Source organism: Chlamydotis macqueenii, chromosome 1, assembly GCF_036417535.1.
Source record: "Chlamydotis macqueenii isolate bChlMac1 chromosome 1, bChlMac1.mat, whole genome shotgun sequence".
NCBI classification, from domain to species: Eukaryota; Metazoa; Chordata; class Aves; order Otidiformes; family Otididae; genus Chlamydotis; species Chlamydotis macqueenii.
This window is the reverse complement of record NC_141556.1, coordinates 63,989,027-64,014,594: the sequence shown is the minus strand read 5'-3', so window position 1 is coordinate 64,014,594 and position 25,568 is coordinate 63,989,027. Positions and strand designations below refer to the sequence as shown.

Sequence of the window (25,568 nt, the reverse complement as noted above, 5' to 3'; positions counted from 1 at the left end):
TCTTCAGCTAGATCAGGTTGCTAAGAGCCCTCTCCAACCTCGCCTTGAATGTTTCCAGGGATGGCGCATCTACCACCTCTCTGGGCAACCTGTGCCAGTGTTTCAGAACCCTCATTGTAAAAAATTTTTTCCTTTTGTCCAGTCTAAATCTACCTCCCTCTATTTTAAAACTGTTACCCAGTGTCCTATTGCAACAGGCCCGGCTGAAGAGTTTCTTCCCGTCTTTCCTGTAGGTCCCCTTTAGGTACTGGAAGGCCACTCTAAGGTCTCCCCAGAGCCTTCTCTTCTCCAGGCAGAACAACTCCAACTCCCTTAGCATGTGCTCACAGGAGAGATGCTCCAGCCCTCTGATCATCTTCGTGGCCCTCCTCTGGACCCACTCCAACAAGTCTAAGTCCTTATGTTGAGGGCTTCAGAGCTGGATGCAGTACTCCAGATGGGCTCTTGTGAGAGCGGAGTAGAGGAGGAGAATCACCTCCCTCGGTGGGGTCTCACGTGAGCAGAGCAGAGGGGAAAAATTACCTCCCTTGACCTGCTGGCCGCCCTTCTTTTGATGCAGCTGAGGATGCAATTGGCTTTCTGGTCTGCAAGTGCACATTGCCAACTCATGTGGAGCTTCTAATTCACCAGTATCCCCAAATCCTTCTCCTCTGAACTGCTCTTGATCCATTGTCTGCCCAGCCTGTATTTGTGCCTGGGATTGCCCCAACCCATGTGCAGGACCTTGTACTTGGCCTGGTTGAACTTCATGAGGTTTGCATGAGCCCACCTCTCCAGCCTCTCAAGGTCCATCTGGATGGCATCCCTTCCCTCTAGCGTGTCGTCCACACAGCTTGGTGTCATCAGCAGAATTCCTGAGGGTACACTCTATCCCACTGTCCATGTTGCCAAAAAGATGTTAAACAGGGCCAGGCCCAATACTGACCCCCGAGGAGCACCGCTTGTCTTCAGTCTCCACTTGGACATTGAGCCATTGACCACAACTCTTTTGAGTGTGGCCGTCTGCCCAACTCCTTATCCACGAAGTGATCTGTCTGTCAAATCCATGTTTCTCCAGTTTAGAGACAAGGATGTTGTGTGGAACATTGTCATATGCTTTGCACACATCCAGGTAGGTGACATCAGTTGGTTGTCCCTTTTCCACTGAAGCTGAAACTCCATCATAGAAGGCCACCAAATTGGTCAGGCACGATTTGCCCTTAGTGAAGCCGTGTTGGCTGTCACCAGTCACCTCCTTGCTCTCCACGTGCCTTAGCATGGTTTCCAGGAGAATCTGCTCTGTGATTTGCCAGGCATAGAGGGGAGACTGACTGGTCTGTAGTTCCTTGGGTCTTCCTTATTTCCCTTTTTAAAGAGAAGGTTATATTTCCCCTTTTCCAGTGGTGGGAACATCACGAGACTGCCATGACTTATCAAATATGATGGACAGGGGCTTGGCAACTTCATCCACCAGTTCCCTCAGGACCTGTGGATGCATCTCATCAGGTCCCATGGACCTGTGAACCTTCAGGTTCCTTTAGATGTTTCTGAACCTGCTCTTCTGCTACACTGGGCAGTTCTTCATTCTCCTAGTCCCTGCTTTTGCCTTCTGCAACTCGGGCAGTGTTGCCAGAACCCTCACCGGTGAAGACTGAAGCGAAAAAGTCGTGGAGTACTTCAGCCTTCTCCACATCCTGGATAACCAGGTCTCCCATTTCCTCCCATAGAGGGCCCACATTCTCCCTGGTCTTCCTTTTGTCCTCAACATACCTAAAGAAGCTTCAAGAAAGCAATTTTAAAAAAAAAAAAAAAAAAATCTTTCTCTAACATAAATATCTGTCATGGCATTGAAAATCTTTTCAGCTTGGCGTAGATCTTGGTCTTGCTGGAGAGCTAAGTAGAAAATTCTCTTCTCTACTGCTTAGATGTTAGATTTGCAAGATCTTTGTTTCTTCTTGTCTGTAAAGGTCTAACGTGTCCTTAGTTAACACTGACGTGCTTATGTAGCATGAAACATGCATTCCTTAACTGATTTACATTTTTGAAGATACCCTGTACTAATTTATATGCTGAAGAAATGATTCCGATACTTGGATACAAATCAAAATTTTCTTGTAACAAAGACAAAGTTGATAGAAACAAACTTTAAACAAAAATATATACTGATTACTTATTTGTATTATAGAGCTTGGCAATCATGTTTAACTTGACTACATTTAATAAAAACTTAATGGGCAAATTTAATGTTACTGATTTTTTTTTTGTTTGTTTAAGAAACTTAGTGTGTAATTGGATTTTACATAAGCTTGATGGAAAATCAGATTAATCTCATAGAGATGTTAAAAAAATTATTTCAGGGGATCACTTTTACATGTTTATGGATAACTTTGTAAGAGGGCAAGCTTAGTTGTTTTCTAACTTAAATCAAGTTTTTTGTGCTATCTAGTATGAAAGGATAGCGCCAGAGGTGAAGGATGGTGAACAGTGAGCAGATGAGTTGTCAGATACAGATGGTAAAGAGCAGATTTCAGCTTTCTCTTAATTATTGCATTAGATGTATTTAGCTGTCATTCCAACAGAATGATAAATTTAGCTGTAGCACAGTAATTCGACAGTGCAGCTGACAACATTTATTAAAGATTAATGTCGTCTTTAAAGTTGTTGTGATTTAGACTGTTTAGTACAGGTGCTTTGAAACTGTGACTTATGATTTCATTTATTGTTGTGGTTTTGTTTAGTGAGGGGCGGCCTAAGATGGTAGCTTCTGTAGGAAACTGCTAGAAGTCGCTCCCCTTTGTTCAGTGGACTCGGCCGGGCCTAGGGCGGACCTGCTGCTGGCCAAGGCCGAGCCGATTGGTAGCAGAATGTTCCATGATAACGCCTCTGCGATAACGTATTTAAGAAGGGGAAAACAGAAGAAAAAAAAAAAAAAAGGAGAAGAGAAGATGTGAAGAAGCTGAGCGGGGGCAGAGGCGGAGAGGGGGAGGCGCAGGCCTTATGGGCCTTGCAGGCCTCACCCTCTGGCCTCTCACCAGGCGGCTGACTGGGCCTGGCCCGGCGGAGAGAAGTGGAGAGGAGATGAGATGGATGATGTGAAGAGATTCTGAGAGGCATCTGCCAGCCTGTTGTGAAGAACTTTTCTAGTGAGAGGAACGGCTGCAGACGCCAAGGTCAGTGAAGAAGGAAGGGGAGGAGCAATGCGGCTCCTGGCCAAGATTCCCCTGCAGCCTGTGGTGACAACCATGGTGGAACAGGTTGTCCCCCTGCAGTCCATGGAGGTCCACGGAGGGGCAGAGATCCACCTGGAGCCCATGAAGGACCCGGGGGGGAGGTGGATGCCTGAAGGTGGCTGTGGCCCGTGGAGGGCCCGCTGGGGCAGCCGTTCTGGAGGAACTGCACCCCGTGGAAGAGATGACCCGTGCTGGAGCAGTTTCACAAAGGACTGTGGCCCATGGGTGGGACCCCACGCTGCAGCAGGGGAGGAATGTGAGGAGTTCTTTCCCCAGATATGAAGTAGCGGCGTAAAACAATGCGTGATGAACTGACTGTAACCCCCATTCCCTCTTCCCCTCTGTGCCGCTCAGAGGGGGGAAGGTAGTAGAGAGAATGTTAAGCTCAGGAAGAGGGAGGGGTTGGGGGAGGTTATCTCATTCTCTGTCTCATTCTCCTGCTAGTTTTAGTAATAAATGAATAGTTTTCCCCAAGTCGAGTCTGTTTTGCCCATAACGGTAACTTTAAGGATTTCTCCCCGTCCTTATCTCAAACCTAGAGCCGTTTTTTCTTATATTATCTCTCCCTATTCTCTCGGAGGGTGGGGGGAGTGAGAGAGAAACTGAGTAGTCTGGTCCCAGTTGGAGCTGAACTACGACACTTATCCACTTATCTATTAAAATATATTTTAAAAATTAGTTGTTGATTCACAAGGTTTAACATACTGAATTGAAAGTCATTTCTTCTTTACGTCCTACTGAAAAATTTGAGCAGACCATTTTGTTCATATTCCTTGGGAATCTGAATTAGTTTAGAATGTGTTTTGTTTCGTGTTCATTCTGAATTTAGATTTCTGGTTTTTGTCTGAGGCTACTACATCATTAACACAGCTGCTCTTCCTTCACAGGCCTATGAAGAGTACACCAGCAAACTAGATGCTTTGCAGCAGAGAGAACAGCAGTTGTTGGAATCCATGGGGAATGGAACAGATTTCTCTGTCTCTAGTTCGGCTTCAACAGACACAGTTGCATCATCCTCCTCCTCTAGCCTCTCTGTAGCACCTTCGTCCCTTTCGGTTTATCAAAACCCTGCTGATATGTCACGGAATAACCCTAAGTCTCCACAGAAGCCTATTGTTAGAGTCTTCCTGCCCAACAAGCAAAGGACTGTGGTGAGTTGGTTTCTATTCACGTACTTCTAACCTCAATATTTCCGGTATCTCTTTCCCTCTATATGCTTAAGTTAATTTAGGAGCTGAAAAAATACCTGTATGGTGGTCAAAGAGGTGGCATGATGACTATTTGTGCTCTGCCGTACTCAGTTGGTTTGATATGTTGAACGTTTTCTACAGGATTAACACAAAGATGTCCACTAGAGCAATAATACAGGAGTTTTATAACAATGAAGATACCTCAAGAAATATTTTTCTCAAATCAGCTTTTGTGAATAAAGTGTAACCTACCATTTTGCAATGATTAGGAGGGGGCAGGAAGCTCCACTGGTATACAAAATTATTGATTAAGAAAGTACTGGTTGGTGAAATTAAGTGCTTTCCGTGTTCTCAAAGTTCCTAGCAGCAGTGAATGCTTTAGAGCAAGTACCAGCGTCCTGCAACTAAGGAGGGCTGCACAGAATCTCTGGGGTTTTGTGATTCTTTTTTCTTTTTTTTTTTCTTTTCCTCACCGCTCACTGTGGTGAGTGTTTCGTGTTGGGATCCTGATGTTATCAGGCCCTGTGTAGAGAACTGGCTAGGGGACGGACGTAGTTGCTATTAGGAGGGGCAAGAAGTATTGCCTGCAAACTGCTCAAAAACTAGCATTTATCGGTTTTCACAATGTTACAGTGATTCCTGGAGACATGGAAGAAGATTTCACTTTTTACTGGCTGTTTAAATGTTCGTTATAGGCAGGATTTTTTCATTTGAGAGCTACCAACTGGAGAGCCTTGATATGTGCTTTAGAATAACACACTGCAAACTGGTACATGAAATTACTGAGAAGCCATGGTCTAGGCTTTGTTTTGCAAGGCGATGCATACTCCTCACTTAAAAGGGGAGCTGTGGTTCTACAGAAAGTGGAAAATTAGTGGATAGCACAGCCAATGTCTATATGAAACCAGTGGGTTTTGTAGCAGTCGGTCAGGTATTGGCTGTCACTAGACTGACTGCGACTGCCTGTGGAAGTTGAGTTGCTGGCAAAGGGAAGAAAACATAAACTGAGTAGAGTAGTGCTAGGCGTTGGGAACATGTCCTCTTCCTTCCCCTGCTGCTTCCTTTCATCTCTCCTTACCCCTGCCCCACCAAACAAAAGAGACTGTAAGACTTATAGTGGGAACAACAGATTAAAGTGCAATTGTTTTCACCTGATTTATTTTTTAATATTGCTTAATTATTAAGAGATATCCCTAAAGATTGAAAGTAGCTTTTCGTTTTGACGCAGAGATTGGGAATTTAATGTAAACTATGACCACTACGGAGATTTGCAGTGTTACACAAGGTGATTTTGTTGTCTGCCTGTGAGGTATGGCTAGGCATGTAGTACTACCCATAAGGTGAAATTCGGAGGGGCTCTGGTTTCTTCTTTATGTGTTCTGTCCCACCCTATCTGGGTGTTGTAGCCACAGCCCCTGTGATGCGGCTGTCCCACAAGTTGTTTTTATTACTTTCCTGTGATGGGTCACAATATATCACTTCCTGCATTCTTCTGTACATTTCCTTTTCTGTCTCTCCTGTGTGTTATCTCATCCTCTTCTCTAAGCTATGTAGTATATTTCTACTCTTACTCTTTTCTCCTCATCTGCAATATTCCTCTTCTGCTCCTTTCCCTCTCCTCTTTTTCACTTCTTCCTCACTCCTTTTATCAGAGGTGTGGTAAGGCTTTTCTCAAGTCTGAGCTCTGTTTTGCTTTTGAAGGAATCATTCGATATAAGTAATAGTTTATAATTATTAAATATACTACATCGAACTTGGAGGCAAGAATGACGTTTTCTAATAGTCAAATATGTGTATTTCACCAAGTTTAAGTTATTTCTGAGTATGCGAATCTGATCACAAGTTAGGAAAAAGAGGCGACTGAATTTTGGTGTGAACCAGGTGATACTATTTTGGGCCAGTACAGAACTGCTTTGCCTCGTCTGAGACTGGTTCCATGCACGTTGCTGGTTCACTCTGATCAAAGTAGAACAGGTTGTCTTCAACTGATGCATGTTTTAAGTTCTTAAGTAACAGTACCAGGATCAGCTTGGTGTGCTCAAAACCATGTGTGAGACTGTGCTTTCCCGGACTAGTGTTTCTTCTCACTTCTATCCCTAAGCTTTGGATTTTTTGGTGAACGTTGTGATTCTGTGGTATCAGTCACGCTCATTAGAACCTTGCAGATTTAACCAGAGAGATTAAGTTCAAGAGTGCCAGCTTGTCTGTTGCCATGTCTTCACTGAGTTAATTCGTGCTGTCATTTGATGAGGGAATGGTAGCCCTTAGCAGTAGTACTCAGTGACTGGCAGCAGGGCGACAAGACTCTTTCCAGCACTGAAAAAGTTTTTACCTGCTATGGGAGGCAAATATGGTTTAACTTGGGTGTAGTCAGGGGGAAGCTTTTGCTCCTGTCCCCAGCTCTCTACTGCATTCTAAACACAATTTGCCTTACCGGTCTAGCCCGGCAGTTTGTTTCCAGCTTGCAGAATGTGGGGTGCTACATGTAGAGCTTCAGGAAAATTGGTAGTCTTGTGCTGTGGTAATTAAAAAAAAAAAAGTGCTACCAACAAAAAAGTAGGAGACAGTCTAGTGGTGAAGGGAAGGTGCAAGTCCCTTTGGTCTCAAATCTGGTATAAATAGATAGATAAGTAGAGAGCCTGTAGATGCAGTTGCATAAAAGAACAGACAGCTACACGTATGAGATCGCTGACTGGAAGCTCAGATTGACAGGATTTGACTTCGTATGCTGTGTAGCAAGGTGGAGGTCAGTTCCAGTTCTGCTAGGAGAGACCTATTTTTGATTGAAGTTGTTATTCTAGATAAGCAATTGGAAATATATAGTCAGGCCTGGTCAGCAGATACTGCAAATTAATTGTTCAACTTTGGCTCAGGGAGAGAGCTGACTTCTTTTCACTTCAGTTTTACACACTACTTGGATGTAGTTGCATTACTAAGTCGAACTTTTTTTTAATCAACCTAGTACATTATCTCTGTTTCAGAGCTGGGAAATGGTGCTTGTAGGAACTCTGAGAGCTGGGAAATGAAGCTGAAGTTCATTTCTCTGAAAATTGCAATGATGCTCACATTAGTGAGAAAGTGAGGAATTTCTTGTATGGCAACCCTTATTGTGGTTACTCTGTTTTCAGTATTTATTGATCCTACATGTAGTCTGTTGAAAACAAAGGAAATTCCAGAAGCAAACACAATTTGGAAGGAATTGCAGCTTACAGTGCAGTTTTAACTGCCAGTGGTCAGATGATAGGCTACCAGCCTAAAAAGCACCCAGCAGTTTTCAGTGAACACTGAAATTACTTGCTGTAGTAGACTTCCTTCATTCCCTCAATGGATAGAGAAGTGTTGCACACATCTTAATCTTCCTTCATAACCTCTGGCTTTGAAAACAGACTCATAGTGTCTCACTTGTACTCATTAACGGAGCTGTTTGATTATGTAGCCATAATGGTAGTTTTAAATGGTTTAATGGTAGTTTTAAAGGTTTTTAAACAGACAGGATAGTTTCTTATGTGATGGGTTGAAGCAGGAAGCAGACTCCTTGTGAAAATACATGGTACCTGTCATCAGGGCCTCCCCCCCTGCCCAAGTCCACATTCCATGTGGCTGTTAAAGTAAGGATAAAATGTGTCCTACAACCAAGTGCATAGCTGGGAGAGGAGAGATGCTGTTAAAATTGCAGTGTTGCAACAAGCTTCCCTGCACTCCAACCTTAACTGCTTTCAATTAGTATCTACTACTGAAATAAATCTTTTTTATTATCACAACAGTGTTTTCAGTCTCTACCTCTAACCACAGACCCGCTTCAGGAGAGGAGAAATCTTGTCAAATACTAGGGAATATTTGTTTATTTTTATCTGGGAATACAATGACAATTCTTAAACTGACTTAATTTAAAGTGACTGGAATTAAGTTGGTAATGGAGAACCAACCTCCTTATTTATCTTTGATCATACTCTGAAGCAGTCCCAAGTACTGCAACAGCCTTCTGCTATTTGTTTAGAGCTGTTAAAAATGCAGGAAATGGAGAACGGGGAAGATGCTTACATTTTTGACTAGCCACTGCCTTGTTATGTGAGTTGTCTACGTTTTTTGTTTATTAGTTTATTGTTGGTGTGTAGGATCAAGCAAATACATCCGTTTGAGTTGGTTCCAATTAGAAATATAATGTGAGGAAACTAATGGGGTACAAAGAATGAGACCATGTTGATCAGTGTGATTTCTGTGCATAGGTAAGCGTGGCTGATGTCAAGTTTCTTTGTACGTGTCATGGTAAAGCGGAGTGTTGGACAGTTTTCCCTAATGTAGGAAAAGTTGTGAAGGTGCTTCCTTGACAGCCTTGCCAGTATGTGGTAGAATCTGCTGATGCTGATCAATTAACGGTTGAAGTCGGCATCTTGATTCAGCCAGCAACACAGCACGGTTAGAACATAACTTTTTTTGAAAGCAAAACCAAGTAGCTGGCTTGGTTATGGAGGTGAGTCAATGGGTAAGTAGTGTCAGAAGTAGAATATTGTTTTCCTCTGTAGTCAACCTGGGAAGGAGTGAAGAGAAGTTTCCTTCTCTGAACAGCCTCCTATAAAATCCAACAGATTATTTGCTGTTCTCTGGGGAAAAAAAAAAATGTTTATCCACTATAATGCAGAGAGATAAGTGTCTTAAATACATATACTTCGTATACTTCCTCTTTGCTCAGTGGCATGGTTCACCTGGCAAGTTAAATGTCCTGCGTAGCTGTGACTGGGATAAGTCTGTGCGGGTGGGTTTGTTTTGTTTTGTTTTAGGCCAGAGAGGATACTGAAATAGCAGAAGTACGAGATGGTAGAAGTCTACCTGAAATCGTCAGTTATTTTGCAGAACAAATTGAGGAGGCTTATCCAAACTGTCGGTGGGAGAACTTATGGAAAAACTAGTTTAAAGCTTGTTTGGGTTAGGAATCTAAATGCCTGTGGGGTGGAGAGTAATAAAGCTGCTAATTAGGGGAGAGCTTTTAGATGGGAGAGGGGAGATGAGAAATCTGACCTTGAGCTGGCTGCTAGAAGTCTGAGAGACTGTTAGACGCTGAGGCTTGGTTTTGGTGTAAGAGAGATAGTCTTGAATGGGAAGTGGATGAGAGTGTGTCAGCAGAAAAGCATAGGTTACTTTTACTGGTGAGATTTTTGAGAGAATGCACAGAGACAGAAGAGAACACAGCCTTGTCGGATCCTTAGATAATTGTGTTGTGGATTAGGATTTTTTTTTTTTCCAAATTATATGAGTGTATAATTGAAGGTGCAAGCAGAGAGAGAAGAGAAACAGAAGACAACATTTACATACAAATTAATGGAAGGAGACACATAGCTGGTTGTTGGGAAGGGGTAGTAATTCAAGAATGAGGATTAACAGCTGATCGAGAGGTATGAGAAAAAGTCATTAAAGATCTCAATAGGATAACTTCAGTTTAATATAAGACGTAGAAGACAGTAAAACAGTTGAACATTAACTGAAGAAGAGGAGTTCCAGGCAATGAGCATAAACAGCTTTCTGTGAGTGTAAAGATTACAGGAATAGGGTATTTGCATACAGGACAAGACTTAAACATTTTTGGGGATTACTTCTAGTTGTGTGATATTTTATTTATTTATTTTTTTTTTCTTTGAGGGTTTAGGGGGTGGGGTTCGGTTTCTGAGCACCTGGGTAAGGTATCTTTTGCATGTCTTTGGGACTGCCAATTTTAAACAGGTAGGCTTAGGATAAGGGAAAAAAATCCCCATTTCCAATTGCAAGGACTGTGTCAATTTTTTGCCTTCCTCTATAAAAGCTGACAAAACAGTTAAAATTATTTAGGAATGTCACCTATTAGATTGCTCGGTTACTGCAGACCTTAAGACATTAGGAAGACTTTTTAGACACGTTTCCTGTGGCGCATCAGGTGTGCCTGGTCCCTTGCAGGAAAGTGTTCCAAGACCTTGAATGGATTAAACATTTCGTGGACGTATCTGGAGTATCTCTCTGTCGCAATGGAAGAGTACAAGAGTAAGGCAAGTGTGTGATATTTTCCCTGATTCCCTTCCAAACTTGAGCATTTGTCACTCAGGAATTTTATGAGTTTAAGCATTTTCTAGTTAGAAGCCCTCCGTCCATCTCCATTAAATCCACGCTAGAGATACTAGAAATGTGTGTCCTGTGGTAAGGAATTCCACAGGCATAGTTATATGTGGTGTGAGTAACCATATTCTGTGTTGGTCTTAAAATCTGCCACATGTGAACTCTCTATACGTAAGGAAGTAAAGGCTTCTAAGAAAAGCCATTTAATACAAGGCGTAGTACAAAAGCAAATAGCTACAACTAGTCGTAACTGCGCAGAGGAACACTATTGGGAGGTTTTGATGTTGGGGTGAAGTCTTGTAGGAAAGAAGAGAATGTGGTAGGGCAGCTTCTAACTCAAATATTTTATGAACAAGATCATACAACTTGCTTATATTAGCAGCCCTGAATGATTTTGATTACTGGAGAAATCACTTCCAGACAAGTACTTATAGCATGGGGAGAAACCGTCTCAAAGCAAATGGGCCGTTCTGAATGCTGATATACTGGAGCATGGATAGTTAGAAAAAAATGGTATTTAGATGTAAGAAGTGATGAGCAGTTGGAAGGCATCAGGTGGTGACGGTTCTTGCTCTTAATCTGTTTGTAGCCTGTCGCTGTGCTGCACACTACTGGCTTTCAGAGGAAACTTTTGCTTCATGTCTTCTGGCCACCTTGGTGGAGTGGCTGTAAGAGTGGTAAGGAGTCTCTGCCACTCTGCTCGGTGCATTTAGAGGGGGTCCTCTTACAGCTCCAGTGCCTGCTCTCTTTCTGTGAGCATGAACAGGGAGTAGATTTCATCGTTTTGAACTTCATTTCTATCCATAGTGGTCTGAGTAGTGACAGTGAAACTAGGAGGAAAAACAAACAAACTAACAAAACCACACAAAAAAAAAACCCAACAACAAAAAAAAACCCACCACAAACAAACAAAACCAAAAGAGTACCGGATGCTTTTCCTGCTTTGGGAAAGCTTGGTGGCCTCCAAGCATTTCAGGTGTCTACAGATTCTGGATAGGATGAAATCATTGTGCATTTTCACCCACCATGAGGTCTAAAAATTTTCTATGGCAGCTTCTAAACCAAAGGTAATTCTTTGGTAAAAAAAAAGTTTCCCTTTCTTCTATGTTGAACTATAGAAGATTGTGTGGGATTTGATTTTTCTTTGTTTTGCTTTTTTGAAGTTTAAGAGTAATTAGAGGTGGTTTGTGTAAAAACTCAGCATAAATTTGGGCCAGTAAAGCTCTTTTACACTTCATTATGTGTTGTTATGCTTCATATAAGTGTCATAGTTAATATATGTATTAGAAAGTTAATAACAATTCTCAAAATGCAAATATGAGACTGAGTTTTTAAGGGAGAGAATTTGTATTTTTAAGACTTAGAGTAACTAAACAGGATTGTGATTGCTGTGCATGGGGACAACTCTTATTTCAGGTTTCTCACTCTTGTCACACCTGGATAATTAGTACATATGCTTTTTAATTAGGCAAGCAATCATGTGATCTTCTCTGCAGTCGTGAAGACTGGAAGAATCAGCTATTTTTACTCTACCTAAGTTCTTAGCATAAATTAATTCATCATGCATGCACAACTGGGATCTTTCAAATGCTCTGGTTTTAAATCTGGTACTCGAAGCATTTCTTTTGACTTAAGATTTGCATCTTGCTTTCGGCATTTTATGTTGTGAGTTTGTGCCTCAAGCTTAGTGAGTAGTGAGTGCTGGATTTCTATAGGCATTCAAGCTGTCCTACCAGTTTCACCTGTTAAGTATAAGGAAAATTCAGAGAAAGGATGTTCAGGCAGCTGAATAAACTAGTTTCTTGCTTTTAATTACATGCTTGGTTTAACATGATTAGGTTTTTCTAATGAAAAACAATTAAAATTCCCCTGCCATATCAAACGTGCAGCAGAAATGGAGTTTATTTGTAGCCTATGCCAATGGATGCTTGCTTAATATATCTGAACGCTTTGGAATTTTATGCATCATATGAACAGACTGGTAGAATTAATACATTTTATTATTATTATTATTATTTTAAATACATTTGGGAGAGCTATTGGCCTACCTAGCCTATTGCTGAAAGGCCAAATCAAATTAGAGACTAAGTTATTAGATTTAACTGGGAAGAAAATTAACTATGGAAGACCTCTTTTAGGCTGTTAATAAGCAAACTGATTTTTGTTACATCACAAGAGTTGGACAGTGAAATAGACTTTACGGCTACCAGGAGGAAGTCTTTCATGTCTAGGAAAGCCTGAAGAATGTGTCTTTGGGAGGTGCTTAGTGAAGCAAGGTGAGCAGCGGTGCTACAGCAGACTGTACCGGGGTCTGGCTTGAGTGGAGTTAATTTCTTCGCAGCAGCTGATATAGTGCTATGTTTTGGACTGGTGACCAAAACAGTGCTGACAACACGGCAATGTGTTAGGTATTACTGAGCAGTTCTTGCACAGAGTCAAGGCCATCCCTGTTTCCCACTGCCCCTCCAGAGAGTAGGTTGAGAAGGGGACATGGTGGGGACAGCTGATCCCAACTGACCAAAGGGATATTCCATGCCATATAACATCAGCCTCTGCAATAAAACAGAGGGGAGTTTTTCCAAAGTTGCTATTGCTCAGGGGCTGGCTAGGCATCAGTCTGCTGGTGGTGAGTGATTGCTTCTGCATCACTAGGAAAATTTTTTCCCTTTTTTTTTTTCCCCTTCACCTCTTAAATTGCCTTTATCTTGAGTCAGGAGTTTTCTTGCTTTTTTCCTTCCAGTTCTCTTCCCCCATCCTGCTCAGGGGGCAGTGAGCAAGCAGCTGACTGGTGCTTAGCTGCCTGCTGGGGTTAACCCACCACAGAGGGTAAACTCAGTGTTGAATAAATTCAAAGTAGTATGTGATGAAAAGAGAGTAATTTAATCTACTTCAGTGTTATTGACATACAGTCTTAGATTGCAAAGTCAAACAATATTGAAAACTTGCCATTATAAAATTGATGTTTTGTCGTCTGGAATGCCTCATGCAACATTGATCGCTGCTTTTTAAGAACATTCATAAGTAAGGAGAGCTTAGTGATTTCCTAAGAGGTGGAAAGTCTGTCTGTAGAAAGTAATGAATGATAGATGAAAATATTGTTTGGAGTATGTTTCCTTTACCTCATGATGTGCTAGGCAGGCACTCAATGAAATGGAATGCAAGTCACAAGTCTGAAAATAATCAGAAGAAGTGTTTTAATTCCATGTCTGGTAGGTCATACTTAAATTCATGGCTTCTTGTGTTGTTTAGGCAAACTAACCAACCAAAGCTTTAATACTTGTAGTGAATGTGTATACTACCTAAAGATGGAAGTATCCATTTGTTTTTAGGATCAGTTGCAACAATTTAGAGGAATGTGAATTCTAGCCCTTCTGCGGTACAGTTTCTTTCCCCCTGGCCTTTAAAGCATTTGGAGTCTGATCATCTGAGAAACAATACTATGCAAGTGGACTCTAGGTCTGACCTATTAGAAAATTTCATTTAAAGTACTTTGTAACTTAAGTTTCTAATGTGTTTGGGTTTTGGTTTGGAGAGCAGTTGGCTGACTTTTTTGTCGCTTGAACAGAAATCTCAAAGTCCTGAGTTTTGATTCCCATATAGTGGCTACAGGTATTTTTCTAGATGAGCATTTCTCTCAAGTCTGAAGTCTAAAGCTGTGTTTTCCAAACTTTTTTTTATTAGTGGGTCACTGTCAGTCTTCAATAACTTATGGCACTAGTATTCACTGTAACTAAAATTTTAAGATGATAATCCTGCTGACTACTATCACCTTACAAATGGTCAGTGCTATTCTGAACACAGTTTGGGAGCTGTCCCTCAAAAGCTCGAAAAGTGCTTTGAGGCTGCTGTTGACTAGGCTCAGTAAATTTGATCCAGTGTGGTTTAGTGACGGCATACTCGTGAGCAATTGTTTCTGCATCGACATAAGTCAGTCCATTGTGTTCTACAAATGAGTACATCTTAACTGCGTTGGAGGTGCGAGTGGATGCTGGTAACCAATGTCTTTGCAAATTAAATGGGAGATGCGTTTAATGGAATGATAATAGCTTTGTAAAATGGGTAAATTCTATTCAGCTTCCCTTGGAAACAAGATTTAATGCAATGGGATTGTCTCCCATTTGTTTTTTTAATATGCTCCATTCTTAAATGCTACTTTCTCCTGGAAGTTGGTCAGAGCTTCATGCTCTGAAGTACAGAACAACGGTGTCCAAAAGCCATGTTCTTCATTTTATAGAGGATGTGATGTTCAGTGTCATCTTGTATCCCGGAAACATTCAAGGACAGGCTGGATGAGGCTCTGAGCAACCTGATCTGGTCAGGGATGTCCCTGCTCCTTGCAGGGGGGTTGGACCAGATGACCTTTGAAGGTCCCTTCCAACTCTAACCATTCTGTGATTCTATGATCCTCATTGCCGCAAAGGGGATTAATTTTATCTGTTAGTACTCTAAAAAATGACTGATTTGGTTAAACATTTATCCTTCGTACCTAAGATGAGAAACTAAATGTGGATCTCATGTTTGGATTTTTACCAGAAAACCTACGTCTTAAAAGGCAAAGCTAGCTTATTCCTCTCCCAACATACTGAATTCTGTGAGCGTGTTGCTGGCATTTTTTAGTGATATAGGTACTAGGGGGAAAACAGTGCCATCTTTCAAGGTCTGTGTGTTGAGCTAAGCAAATCAGCGCTTTAATGTGATGTTTCAAAATCCGTACTGCTTGGAATATTCTCGCTGTTGTACCAAGTACTCTGTTTAACTGTTTAAAAGTTTTCTGAACCTCTTAAGGTAGATTGCACATACCTTTTACATAACACTTGGCTAAAGTGAGCTGAAGTACTGGGCTAGGCTGAGATAAAAATGGAACCAGCTAACTAGTTTTGAGAAGTATGTTACTAGACATTCAGAGCTGCCCAGCCTCTCCACTTTCAGAGAATGCCTTTACATCGATTTTTTAACTGCTTCTCAGTCTCTTCAGTCTCTTTATTGCTGTAAAATATTGGAAACTGCACTAGTGTAAGGAAGTATTTTTAACTTACGGAGACTATGCCAGGTTTTGCTCTGATGTTAGAAAAGTGATGTAATAGTTATTTAGGGATGTAGCCCTGAATTTCTTACTGAATCAGGAACGACCTGATTTACAGAAATAAATGATTTATTATGCATTACTTAAATGCTTGTGGCTGCAGTACTAAATATATATCAGCAATGTTGTTATTAATTCTCACTGTCCATAGAAATAGTTTATATGAGTAAAAGAAATAAGGAAATTAAGTGCTGTGGTTCTGTTTAATCTGTCTAGGTAGTAAGCCTCTGCTTTGAGAATTTTTGGAATCTGGATTAATTTTCATGTTTTCCTTGGGACGTCACATTTGCAAAGTTGAACATGGGTTTAGATGTCTTCCAGAATCATTACTTGCCTGATTCAAGATGCACAAGTAAATTACTTTCTCTGGTATATTATTGAGCTACACACTGAACACATCTTGCAGTCTGTATTGGCAACTTCTGTACTATTCCTTAGTGTTGTGTAGCCTATACTCTTTATGCTCTTCACTTTTGAAAATTGTTTGCTGAATCAACTTTCATATTGTTCTAAAAACCTAAACCTTTGCCAGCCTACGAATCTTAGGTATGTAAGTAACTGAAAAAGAAAACCTTTAGCAATTAGAATTTAGAAACAGATCCCCTAGTTCACCAGCATGAATTTGTAGATGGTAACTGTAGTGAAACATTTAGATTGTCTTAGTTACAAAACAGAGGGGTCAAAAGGTAATGGGTGGACAACAATGGGTTTGAAATATTAAGCATCCTTTGTTTCAATAAAATGCAAACTTTGTTCAGCTTACTGGATTACAGTCATAAGAGTGTGTATTTTGGAGTGGATCAGAAATTTTCTGATGGGGAACCAATTTTGTCAAAAAATACTGATATGATTCAGTTAAAATGTTCTGTCTAAACTCTTGATGGAATTCATAAACCCACTTTGGTTTCTATCGGGCCGGAGCTGCTGCCTCCTGGCAGGCAGCCCAGGGGCTCCGCACATCGGGGGGCTGTGCCACGCCGGGGCTCCAGCTCCCCATGCTCCCACACTGTGGTGCTGCACACCCTCCATCCAGCTGGGAGCAAGTAGGAAGCTGCTCTGAAACTCCTGCTTTGGGTAGCCTGTCTGTTAGCTGGAAAAAAATATTATTATTTTTTTAATTCTTAAGATTGAGTCGCTCTCCAAATAACTTTCTTGAAATGGGATTTTTATTTAACTTTGCCATGATTTACGTGTGAGAAGAGGATGGGGGAAAAAGGAGAGGTTTTAGAGGGAATGCTTTACAGGGTGAGATTTCTGCTTTACAACAGGTGCTGGTAGGGACTTGAAGGAGGGGGCTGAAGGGCTACATGCACAGATGGTGATAGACCTTACTCTACCAGTCTAGGAAAATGATTAATCAATACTACAGGGATTTATTCTAGTATTTAGTTCTTTTAATTTAGCCTTCTGTTTCTCCACTCAGGACTTCTGTAAGAGGATGTTCTAAATATGATGCTGATTCAGGATCCTGGTGATTTTTGAAAGTAATAAAAACAGTTCCCTAACTGTTTTTTAGCTGGATTTGTTGCAAATGGCAGTGAAGAGAACAAATGTTCTATCCATGTTTCTAATTGCAAGTTGCAGAAGTATGTCTCGAATTTTAATGAAGGAGACTTGGAGAATTAATACTGAGGAATAGCGAATGATAAGTGAGCAAGATGCTTAATGCACATTTTTTGTAGTCCTGTTGCACTTGTGTTGCTGTAGGCAATCGTCATTCTGATACTTCCCAAGTTTTGAGGGCTTGTCTTTCTGACTTTATTAATCTCTTAATAGGAAGCCTGTAACTTCATAAATCTTGTTTTCAGAAAAATTAAAAAGAAAAAAAAAATCACCTGAAATGGCTTTATTTACACCGGTGTAATTCATTAATAGAGTTGGAACTTTTAGGTTCCTGATGCAAATCTTTTTCTCGTGAGGTACTGGAGGATGTTGTCACCCTTTATGAAGGATCAGTGCTGGAGGAAGAAGGTGTCTTCCAGTGACCACAAGGCTCCTTCCCTTTTTTTCTTCATCTCTTCTTTAATGTTAGTCACTTTTCCACTGCTTGGCTTTTCCTCCTTGTCCTGTTCCGTTCTCTCAGTTCTAACACTTCTCTTAGGCACTGCCTTCCCACTGGTGCTCCTTGTCCAAAATGAGCCTTCTTTTCTCCTAATCACAGCATGAAATCTTCCTGATCAGAATACAGAATTTATAATACAACTTAACTTATAATTTCTGATCACCTGGACCCTATGCAGATCAGGTCTGAATCTTTAATATATAGTTTGCTGCATCAATATAAAAGTCTGGACTTGAAATTCATATAAAGAGTATGAGTCACTCGCTCAATCCTGGGAGAGAGCAGAGGACGGTGAACGCATCCCTGGCCGCTGGTGGGTCTCAGCTCTCACTATCAAGCAGCAGCTCCTGTTCAAGTTCCCCCCGTAAGGACTGGTAACTGCTTGGTTTTATAGACAGTGCTCTGTGCGGCCTTACGCTTCCCTGTGCTGTGACCAGACCGTCACCACCAGCTGGTGACCCTGGGTGCCTGGGACCTTCAAGGCTGGCAAGGGAGGGAGTAATCAGCCTGACGCCCAGGAACCTTGAGACTAGTAGGAAGCGGAAGAAGAGATCTGTTACAGGACCTTCAGGGTCTGATAATGAGAGGAGAGGGAACAAATACATGACCCACTTGGTCACAGAGAATAGCTGCTTGCCTCCTAAAATGGCGTTAGTTATGCTAACCACATTGCTAGGGGTCGGGAGCAGGGGGCACTGGTCACAGAATGACCCTATGAACAGTTGATTTCAGTGTGAACAATTAGTTTGATAGAAACTTAAGCAAACAGAAGGATGAGTTTTACAATGAAAGTTGTTGATGATATTGATGATAATTGGTGCTCCCAGGCTCCCTCTTAGTACTAGTGACAGGTATTAGTAACAATTAAGGATGTTCTGTTCTGGAGGAATGACCTACAAGTGATGGAAAGCCACAGTGTTAACTTCTAGGATGGGAATAAGTTACTTAAATTAATAAAAAGGAGCATTAAGAAGTAATGGAATGCATAAAACAAAGTCACTTAAGGCTGAATATCAAGACTGTAAAGCAGTATGCTATAAGATGTTTTTTCCAAGGAATTAGTAGAAATTCTCTTTTTTAAGTGTTTACATGTTGACCAGATGAAATGCACAAATATCCTGCAAGAAGCTCTTTCGTATTAATGGGAGGAAGATTGAGAAGCAAAATATTCCTTTAATTTGTCTCTTCTGAGAGAGCATATGTTTGAGGTCTAGAAATGCAATATATAGCGTAACCTCAAGTGGTGTTCACAAAGCTACTTGAAATAGACTGCTACTTTTCACTGTCATCCTTAAGTAGGACATAAGGCCCCTAAATACTCATGGAAATTTAAGTGCAAGGAGCAAAACCTAGGCTTCGATCCAAAGCTAGTTGAAGCTGATTAAGAGACTGCTTTTGGTTACTGAGGGCTCTGGCTTAGGCCCCTGACAAGCTAGAATTGTGTCTCAGGTGTTCAGACAGACTTTTTTGGTTAGTTAAGCCTGTGGGTTTTTCTTTTGCTTCATGTTTGAGGTGCTGTCCATAATTATAGGAGATGTCCCAGTGTGTATACCACCTGAAGGGTTACATATTTTCACAACTGAGTTGTAGAAATAGTAAGTGGGTAATACTCAACACCTTAACTACGCCTGATCACCAGATTATGTGTTGTTCTGCTTTTATGGCTTGACACTACACACTGTTAAATCGCAGGTATACCTAGAGATTATATACTTATTCCTATAAGATATGTCTACATCTAAAATAGAATAGAGGCAAGGAAATTATCTTTACTTTGCACAGTTTGCAGTTTTTTCTTTGGCTAGTTTTAATGTGCTTCCCCATTCTTCCTATCCTGTTAGATATTTAAACTTTTCAAGTAGTGAAACAGAAGAGAGGAATATGTTTTTCAAATAGGATGTGTCTGTAGAGTTGCAAATATAGGTTAAAATGAGAGTTGCTGGTCTACTTGACTTGATTGTCAAGTCATTTACTTGTTTGCGTGCTTATCTTCTTTTTTAGAAATAGAAAATAAAATGTAGTTTACATTTTGTCATAATATTTTTTTTTTTAGTGCAGTCCAAGTTTAGTTTTTTCATTTTAATTCCGTTTGGCATGCTGCCCCTCTTAATTTACAGCTTGACCTGAACTTTTCATAGATATACGTAGTTATTAGCTATCTGTGTGCTGTGTCTCCACTTTGTTGAAGTTGAGAGGAGTTGGAAAGTCATTTTTGGAGTTGAGTCGAGATTTCATTCCAAATGTTATTGGGAACACAGAGCTAGTTCTCTATTCTAGCTGAGCTAGAAATACTATTAACCGATAAATTTTCCACAGCACAAAAAAAAGATGATGAAAAACTCTTACCTAGCATTCTGTAAAGCATCATGAAAAGTGGGTTTTAGCACTTGAGGGTCAAAATGTTTACATTGGTTTAGGGGGATGAAATTGGATCTTGTCTTAATGAATTTCTTTTATATTTGACCTCTAGGTTCCAGCAAGATGTGGAGTGACAGTCCGAGATAGCCTAAAGAAAGCTCTGATGATGAGAGGTCTTATTCCAGAATGCTGTGCTGTTTACAGAATACAAGATGGGTATGGTTTGTGTGTGATAGTTTTTAGAATCCCTTCTTGGAGTTACCCAGTATGGAGGATTCTAACATTTTGGAAGTTGTTTTCAAAGTTCAGAATTATATGCTACTTTGCACTAAAACAATTTATGCCTTGAAGACATGTCTAAAAAGAATTACAAACTCCTGGAAAAAAGATTTAATCTGTTCAAGAGCAGGCATAATACAGAGTAATATGAGCTTATGGACTGCTGGCAAAACACTCATTAATCAAACTCATGATAACCAAACAAGTATTAAATAGGTTTCATTAACTTTCTGGTTTTATTTGATTTGGTTATAGTGCATTCTTAACTGAATATAGAGTTTCTGGGGGGAGTGGAGGCAGGGAAGAGTTTCCAGCCCTAAAAAGTTTGTAGATTGTATTATCGCACAAAATCGGCCGCTACTGGAGCCGAGTGAAAAAGTGCGTTTCTTTAATGCAGTTTGTCCAGTGAAGGTGTGTTTTCCTTGTTATGTGCTGAGCTTAATGTCTTGCTTTTAAAGTGCCCTGCAGTTAGAGACTGGATGGAAAATCCCCACAGTCCAACTTTCTACCCGATCTCACATCAGACCTGCAAGGACTTGCGCACTGGTGCTAATGAAAGGCTTCTTTACACTTTAGGGAGAAGAAGCCGATTGGCTGGGACACTGACATTTCCTGGCTCACAGGAGAGGAGCTGCATGTGGAAGTCTTGGAGAATGTGCCACTCACGACACACAATTTTGTATGTACTGGTTTTTATGGAATGTTGAGTAGGGTTAAATCGACTTTGTAGTTTCAAATTCAAATTAATGACTTTGAATAATATTTTGTATCTGTGGGATGGGGTGGGGCTTGCAAAAGAAGTTTTTAATCACAGTAGCTTAAGTGAATTAGATGGAATTGTAATTGAAGTAAATTATGTTAGAGTATTTGATCACTCTTAAAACTTTCACATTTGGATGGAATACACCCTCTAAAATCTATAAATGTGTAGGGGGTTTAAATCAACCCTGCATTGCAGAGCTGTAATAATAATCTACTATTTTTGTATTGCTGTATCTATAAAATGTATTCTGGGCTTCCCTGCTGGCTCTGCAGCAGCAATTAACTAATGAACTAACTATTCCCAGAGCGGTGCTGACATCACCAATGATGCTAGTGCACAAATATGTTTTGACCTGATAAGGCACCAAGTAAATGGAAGCTGCTAAACAGAATCAGTCTAAAGGGTTCCAGCTACATACAAAATCCTGGAAATAATGTTTGTCACGTTGAGAAGAAAGACCTTTTATTTAAAGAAACCGAAAAAATCTCTTTGCAAGGTGCTTAAACTATTTTACTCAAACAAGCTAGTTTGGCTGTTGGCTAGTTAGATTACTAAGTCTAGTAAGCTTGACGTTTTTTTAATATCCTTATGAAATTTTCATTATTACATGTAGTAACACAACTAGAATGTATTTTTATGTCAAGTATTGATAAATTTGAAAAGGAAACTAAATATTTTTTCCCCTTTATAATATAACAATAATATATGTTCACCCTTTTGTGATTTTAAATGTTTCTGAGTTTCAGTACTCAAAATTACAACTATATATGTAACCATACATAGAAGCCATATCTATTAAGCATATGTGTATTTCCAGTCCTGTGAGTGTTGGATAGAAATGTCATTTAGCTCCTGGAAAAACTAGAAGATGAGATAATCTTTCAGCAGCTTTTATAGGTTGTATCCAATTAAATTCTAAATGTTTGACTCTAGCGTGATAATACTGCACTGTTTTGCTTCAGATTTGTTGCTGTTTTTCTTGCTGCTAATGAAGTGAAGCATTAATTCCAATAAATAATCGAAAGAAAATGTTGGTGCATGAATAGTGTTTCAAAAAGGAGACAATCTTCTATGTAAAGCTGTTTGATATACAAAACTGTAGCTCCAGCATCAGAAAAGAGGCTCGTAAGCGTATTTGAGGGAGGTAAAAGCAAATAGCCTATCTTAGGCTTGCAGAAGGACTCTACCTAATTACGATTGTTTTTGACAATGTAGGTACGAAAAACATTCTTCACGTTAGCATTCTGCGACTTTTGTCGAAAGCTGCTTTTCCAAGGATTCCGGTGCCAGACATGTGGCTACAAATTTCACCAGCGCTGTAGTACAGAAGTGCCACTGATGTGTGTTAATTATGACCAACTTGAGTAAGTAATGACAATTGGTTTTAAAGTTGAGCCTTTTATTAAGCTTACAGCTGTCAGTGATTTCTTACGTTAAATCTGTAATTCAGGAAGTCATAGGAGTTGCCTGAAAAAAATACAGGAGTTCAACTGTTTTTGTGAGACTGCATAATTCATATTCTCTCTGTCCTAGCTCAGACAACCAGTTCATATTTTTTTGCTGGACTGTGAAATGCTTTCTTTGAAGCATGAATGGGGTGGCTGAGCACTTAACTGTATCAGACAGACTTCTCATTGTTCACAGTTGTTACTCTTAATCAAAATTGGTTCTTTATTATGTGATGGCTAGGGCCCTTAGTGTTTAGATCTGGCCTCAGATGTGAGTTTATGCTCTTCAACCTGAAAAAAGTGTTAAGAGACACTAGTTTAATATTATGAAATTGCAGTTGATTTTACAGTGAAAATAAATCTGTTAGTGAGTTTGATGCCTAGGCAAGAAACATAAAAGAGAGTGTCCCAAACAGTTATGTGTTCTTGAGTTTAATTATTGATCTGTTTGTGTAAGTAGGTTAAGGATCCAGTGTAAGCTGGCTCCGTGTTCTATTTGATTGGTTTTGGTAGAGGCCATTAAGTATTTTAAATAGACTTTCATACAAGGAATCATTTAAAACGATAGTTTTTCTTCCAATAATATGTTTAATTTCTGCTTATGTTGGTATTTGTAGCTGTTTCCTTGGGCATCTCTAGAGTTTGTGCTCAGGGCTTATGGATAACATAGTTCTATCTATTTGGTTTTTGGCGTTTCATCAGTGCAAACATTAAAATAAGTTAATGTACTTAATGTGTAGGTATAAGTTGTGCATTCTTGAGGAACCAGATGTTTGCAATTTCAACTAAAAGGTTTAAAAACTACTTTCTGCAAAGGTATGCTTAAGCATGATCTTTTGATCCTTTGTCAAGTAAATAATATTTTTAAGAAATCTTGCAGATTAATGCGTTGGTGTAGTCTTTATTTTAAAATTTAGAATCTGATTGGTGGTGGTTTGGGGTTTTTGTTGGGTTTTTTTTTTCCTTCAGTCTTTGTGAAGTTTCTGGGTTTTGCACAAGTTAGGTTGTTTTTGTTTTGTTCTTGCCTCACAGTTTGCTGTTTGTCTCCAAGTTCTTTGAGCATCACCCCATACCACAGGAGGAGGCCTCCTTAGGAGAGACCACCCCAGCATCTGGATCGTACCCCTCAGTGCCCCCCTCAGATTCTGTTGGGTATGACCTTATTCCTGCTGTTTAATAACATAACATTTCAGTACTGTATGTTTAGGGACATTCAAAATACTGCTTTGCAACTCTTTCTACATTTTTGTAATCTGGCTTGTCATATCCATCTATTCTTAACTTTAAAGTGAATGTTTTCATTCACATGAATGATATAAACTAGTGATGAACCTAAGTTAAACGTGTGCATAAGTGTCTGTAGAACTGGGGCCTTACTTGTTAAACTGATTTCTTCTGCATGGTAGCTTAGACCTGGTCTAAACTGGAAAGATTTTATATTTAAAACTGATACAAACCAAAACTATATCAGAAATTACATTAGTTTGTATTATCAAACTACAGTTTATTTGCCTTGAAGTGACATACCTGTGTTTCAGAATAAGCCACACCACTATAAGACTGGTGTGAACAGACGCCAATTCCAGCTTCATGGTACTGCTTTAGCAGCTTTGCCACATACACATTGCTTTAGTATCCTCCAGACCAGCTGTCTTCCTCCTATTTAGCATGTTTGCTGCAGATGCAGGTTTTGTAAATTTAGACTTCTAAAACTGACCACAGCCTCCTGCCCCTCTATTTCCAAGAAAGATTCTGGACCCTCTCTCTATGAAAAGATAAGTGATCATATTTAGATTATGTTCCCAGTAGCTACGAGATCACTGACACCACCAAGCATTAGATAGTTGAACAAATCTCCAGGAAAGAGTGACTCAAGGATGTGTATCAAAGTCAAGAAACCTGATGCAGATTTACTAAGAACACCAAATGCAAAAGCCTTCAGAAAAGCATTCCTAGGACATGTGGGCTGCGTGAAGATGAACTGAATTTGGCAGAAAGGCTCTCTTGGAGTAGTGAGCATTGTGCCCAAACTAAAGCAGAAACGCAGCTGGAAGCCACACAGGCACCTACAGACTCTAACTAGAAGAGAAATTCCCTGGACATTTTTTGAAAGATCAAATATGATGCCTCCCAGAAAAACAGATTGACAGTCCTGCAGAGGGAACTTTGTTTGGTAAGTACAAAAAGAGATTATGTTCTTATTTGTACTATTTGTCCAGTTTCAAGTAAATTTGGAAGCGCCTCTTCCAGGTAATGGATGTTACCTTTATATCCCGTGGATGTTAGTACAGCAGGTTGTGGACAAGGCTGCTTCTCTGGTTCTCTAAGCTAATCAGGCTCTGCCTTTCTAATGGTACAGCTGAAATTATAACCAGGCTAAAACTATTAATTTGTGAAGAAGTTTGTTCATACTAACTGTGTTAAAAGCCTGCCAATGCCAAAGGCACTATATAGCCCCAGTCCTAATGCTGATATATGCTAAATTTTCCTACTTCTCAGTTGCCTCTGCCTCACATTTGTGCTTTCTTACCAGTTTATGAGGATGCAACAGGATGGATTGTCTTAATTGGTACATGCACTACTTCAGGCAGTCTTAGATTTGTGAGGTAAAAACTGAAAGGAAAGACTGAGACCAAAGCAAGTTAATGCCTTAAGTGTTTTTAACTTCACATATATAAAAATGTTAACATTTAAATATACTTGCCAGGTGAGGTTAAGGAGCTGTTTCTAGCTGTTGCATCTGCGAATGTTTGTGGTTGCAGGAGCTGTAAAAGTTTCTAGCTTTCTACATTTTTGCCTTGCTGTACACTTCATTGTTAAACCAAAAACAAAAAAAAAAAGAGAGAGAGAAAAAAGGCATGCATCATGCTTTCAGAATTCTGTTTATTTTGAAGATGGTTTATGATTATCAGCTGGTGTTCATAAGTAGTATGCATATTACAGGGTCATGTAGTTTTCCCCAAGCATCTGTTTGTAGTATTTCCTTTCCAGAAGCAGTTCAGATGCTATTGTATGAGGATATAGCACTGTCCATACCTTTCTCCAGTGATCCTTTTGCCTTTCTTTAATACTACTTCTCTGCTTTTTAAAGATGT

At 40.1% G+C, this 25,568-nt stretch overlaps 1 protein-coding gene across 3 annotated transcripts in view; it reads left to right on the top strand.

The window, feature by feature from the left end:
* BRAF (B-Raf proto-oncogene, serine/threonine kinase) overlaps positions 1-25,568 on the top strand; it is a 91,973-nt gene that overhangs the window by 29,150 nt on the left and 37,255 nt on the right. For 2 of the 3 annotated variants that reach the window (XM_086754865.1, XM_086754859.1), the window contains exons 3-7: positions 4,097-4,360; positions 20,096-20,199; positions 20,839-20,941; positions 22,241-22,389; positions 23,506-23,625. In XM_086754865.1, the coding sequence (XP_086610991.1) occupies positions 4,097-4,360; positions 20,096-20,199; positions 20,839-20,941; positions 22,241-22,389; positions 23,506-23,625 (740 nt within the window). The remainder of the gene's footprint in view (positions 1-4,096; positions 4,361-20,095; positions 20,200-20,838; positions 20,942-22,240; positions 22,390-23,505; positions 23,626-25,568) is intronic. The other variant, XM_086754873.1, reaches the window with a different exon arrangement.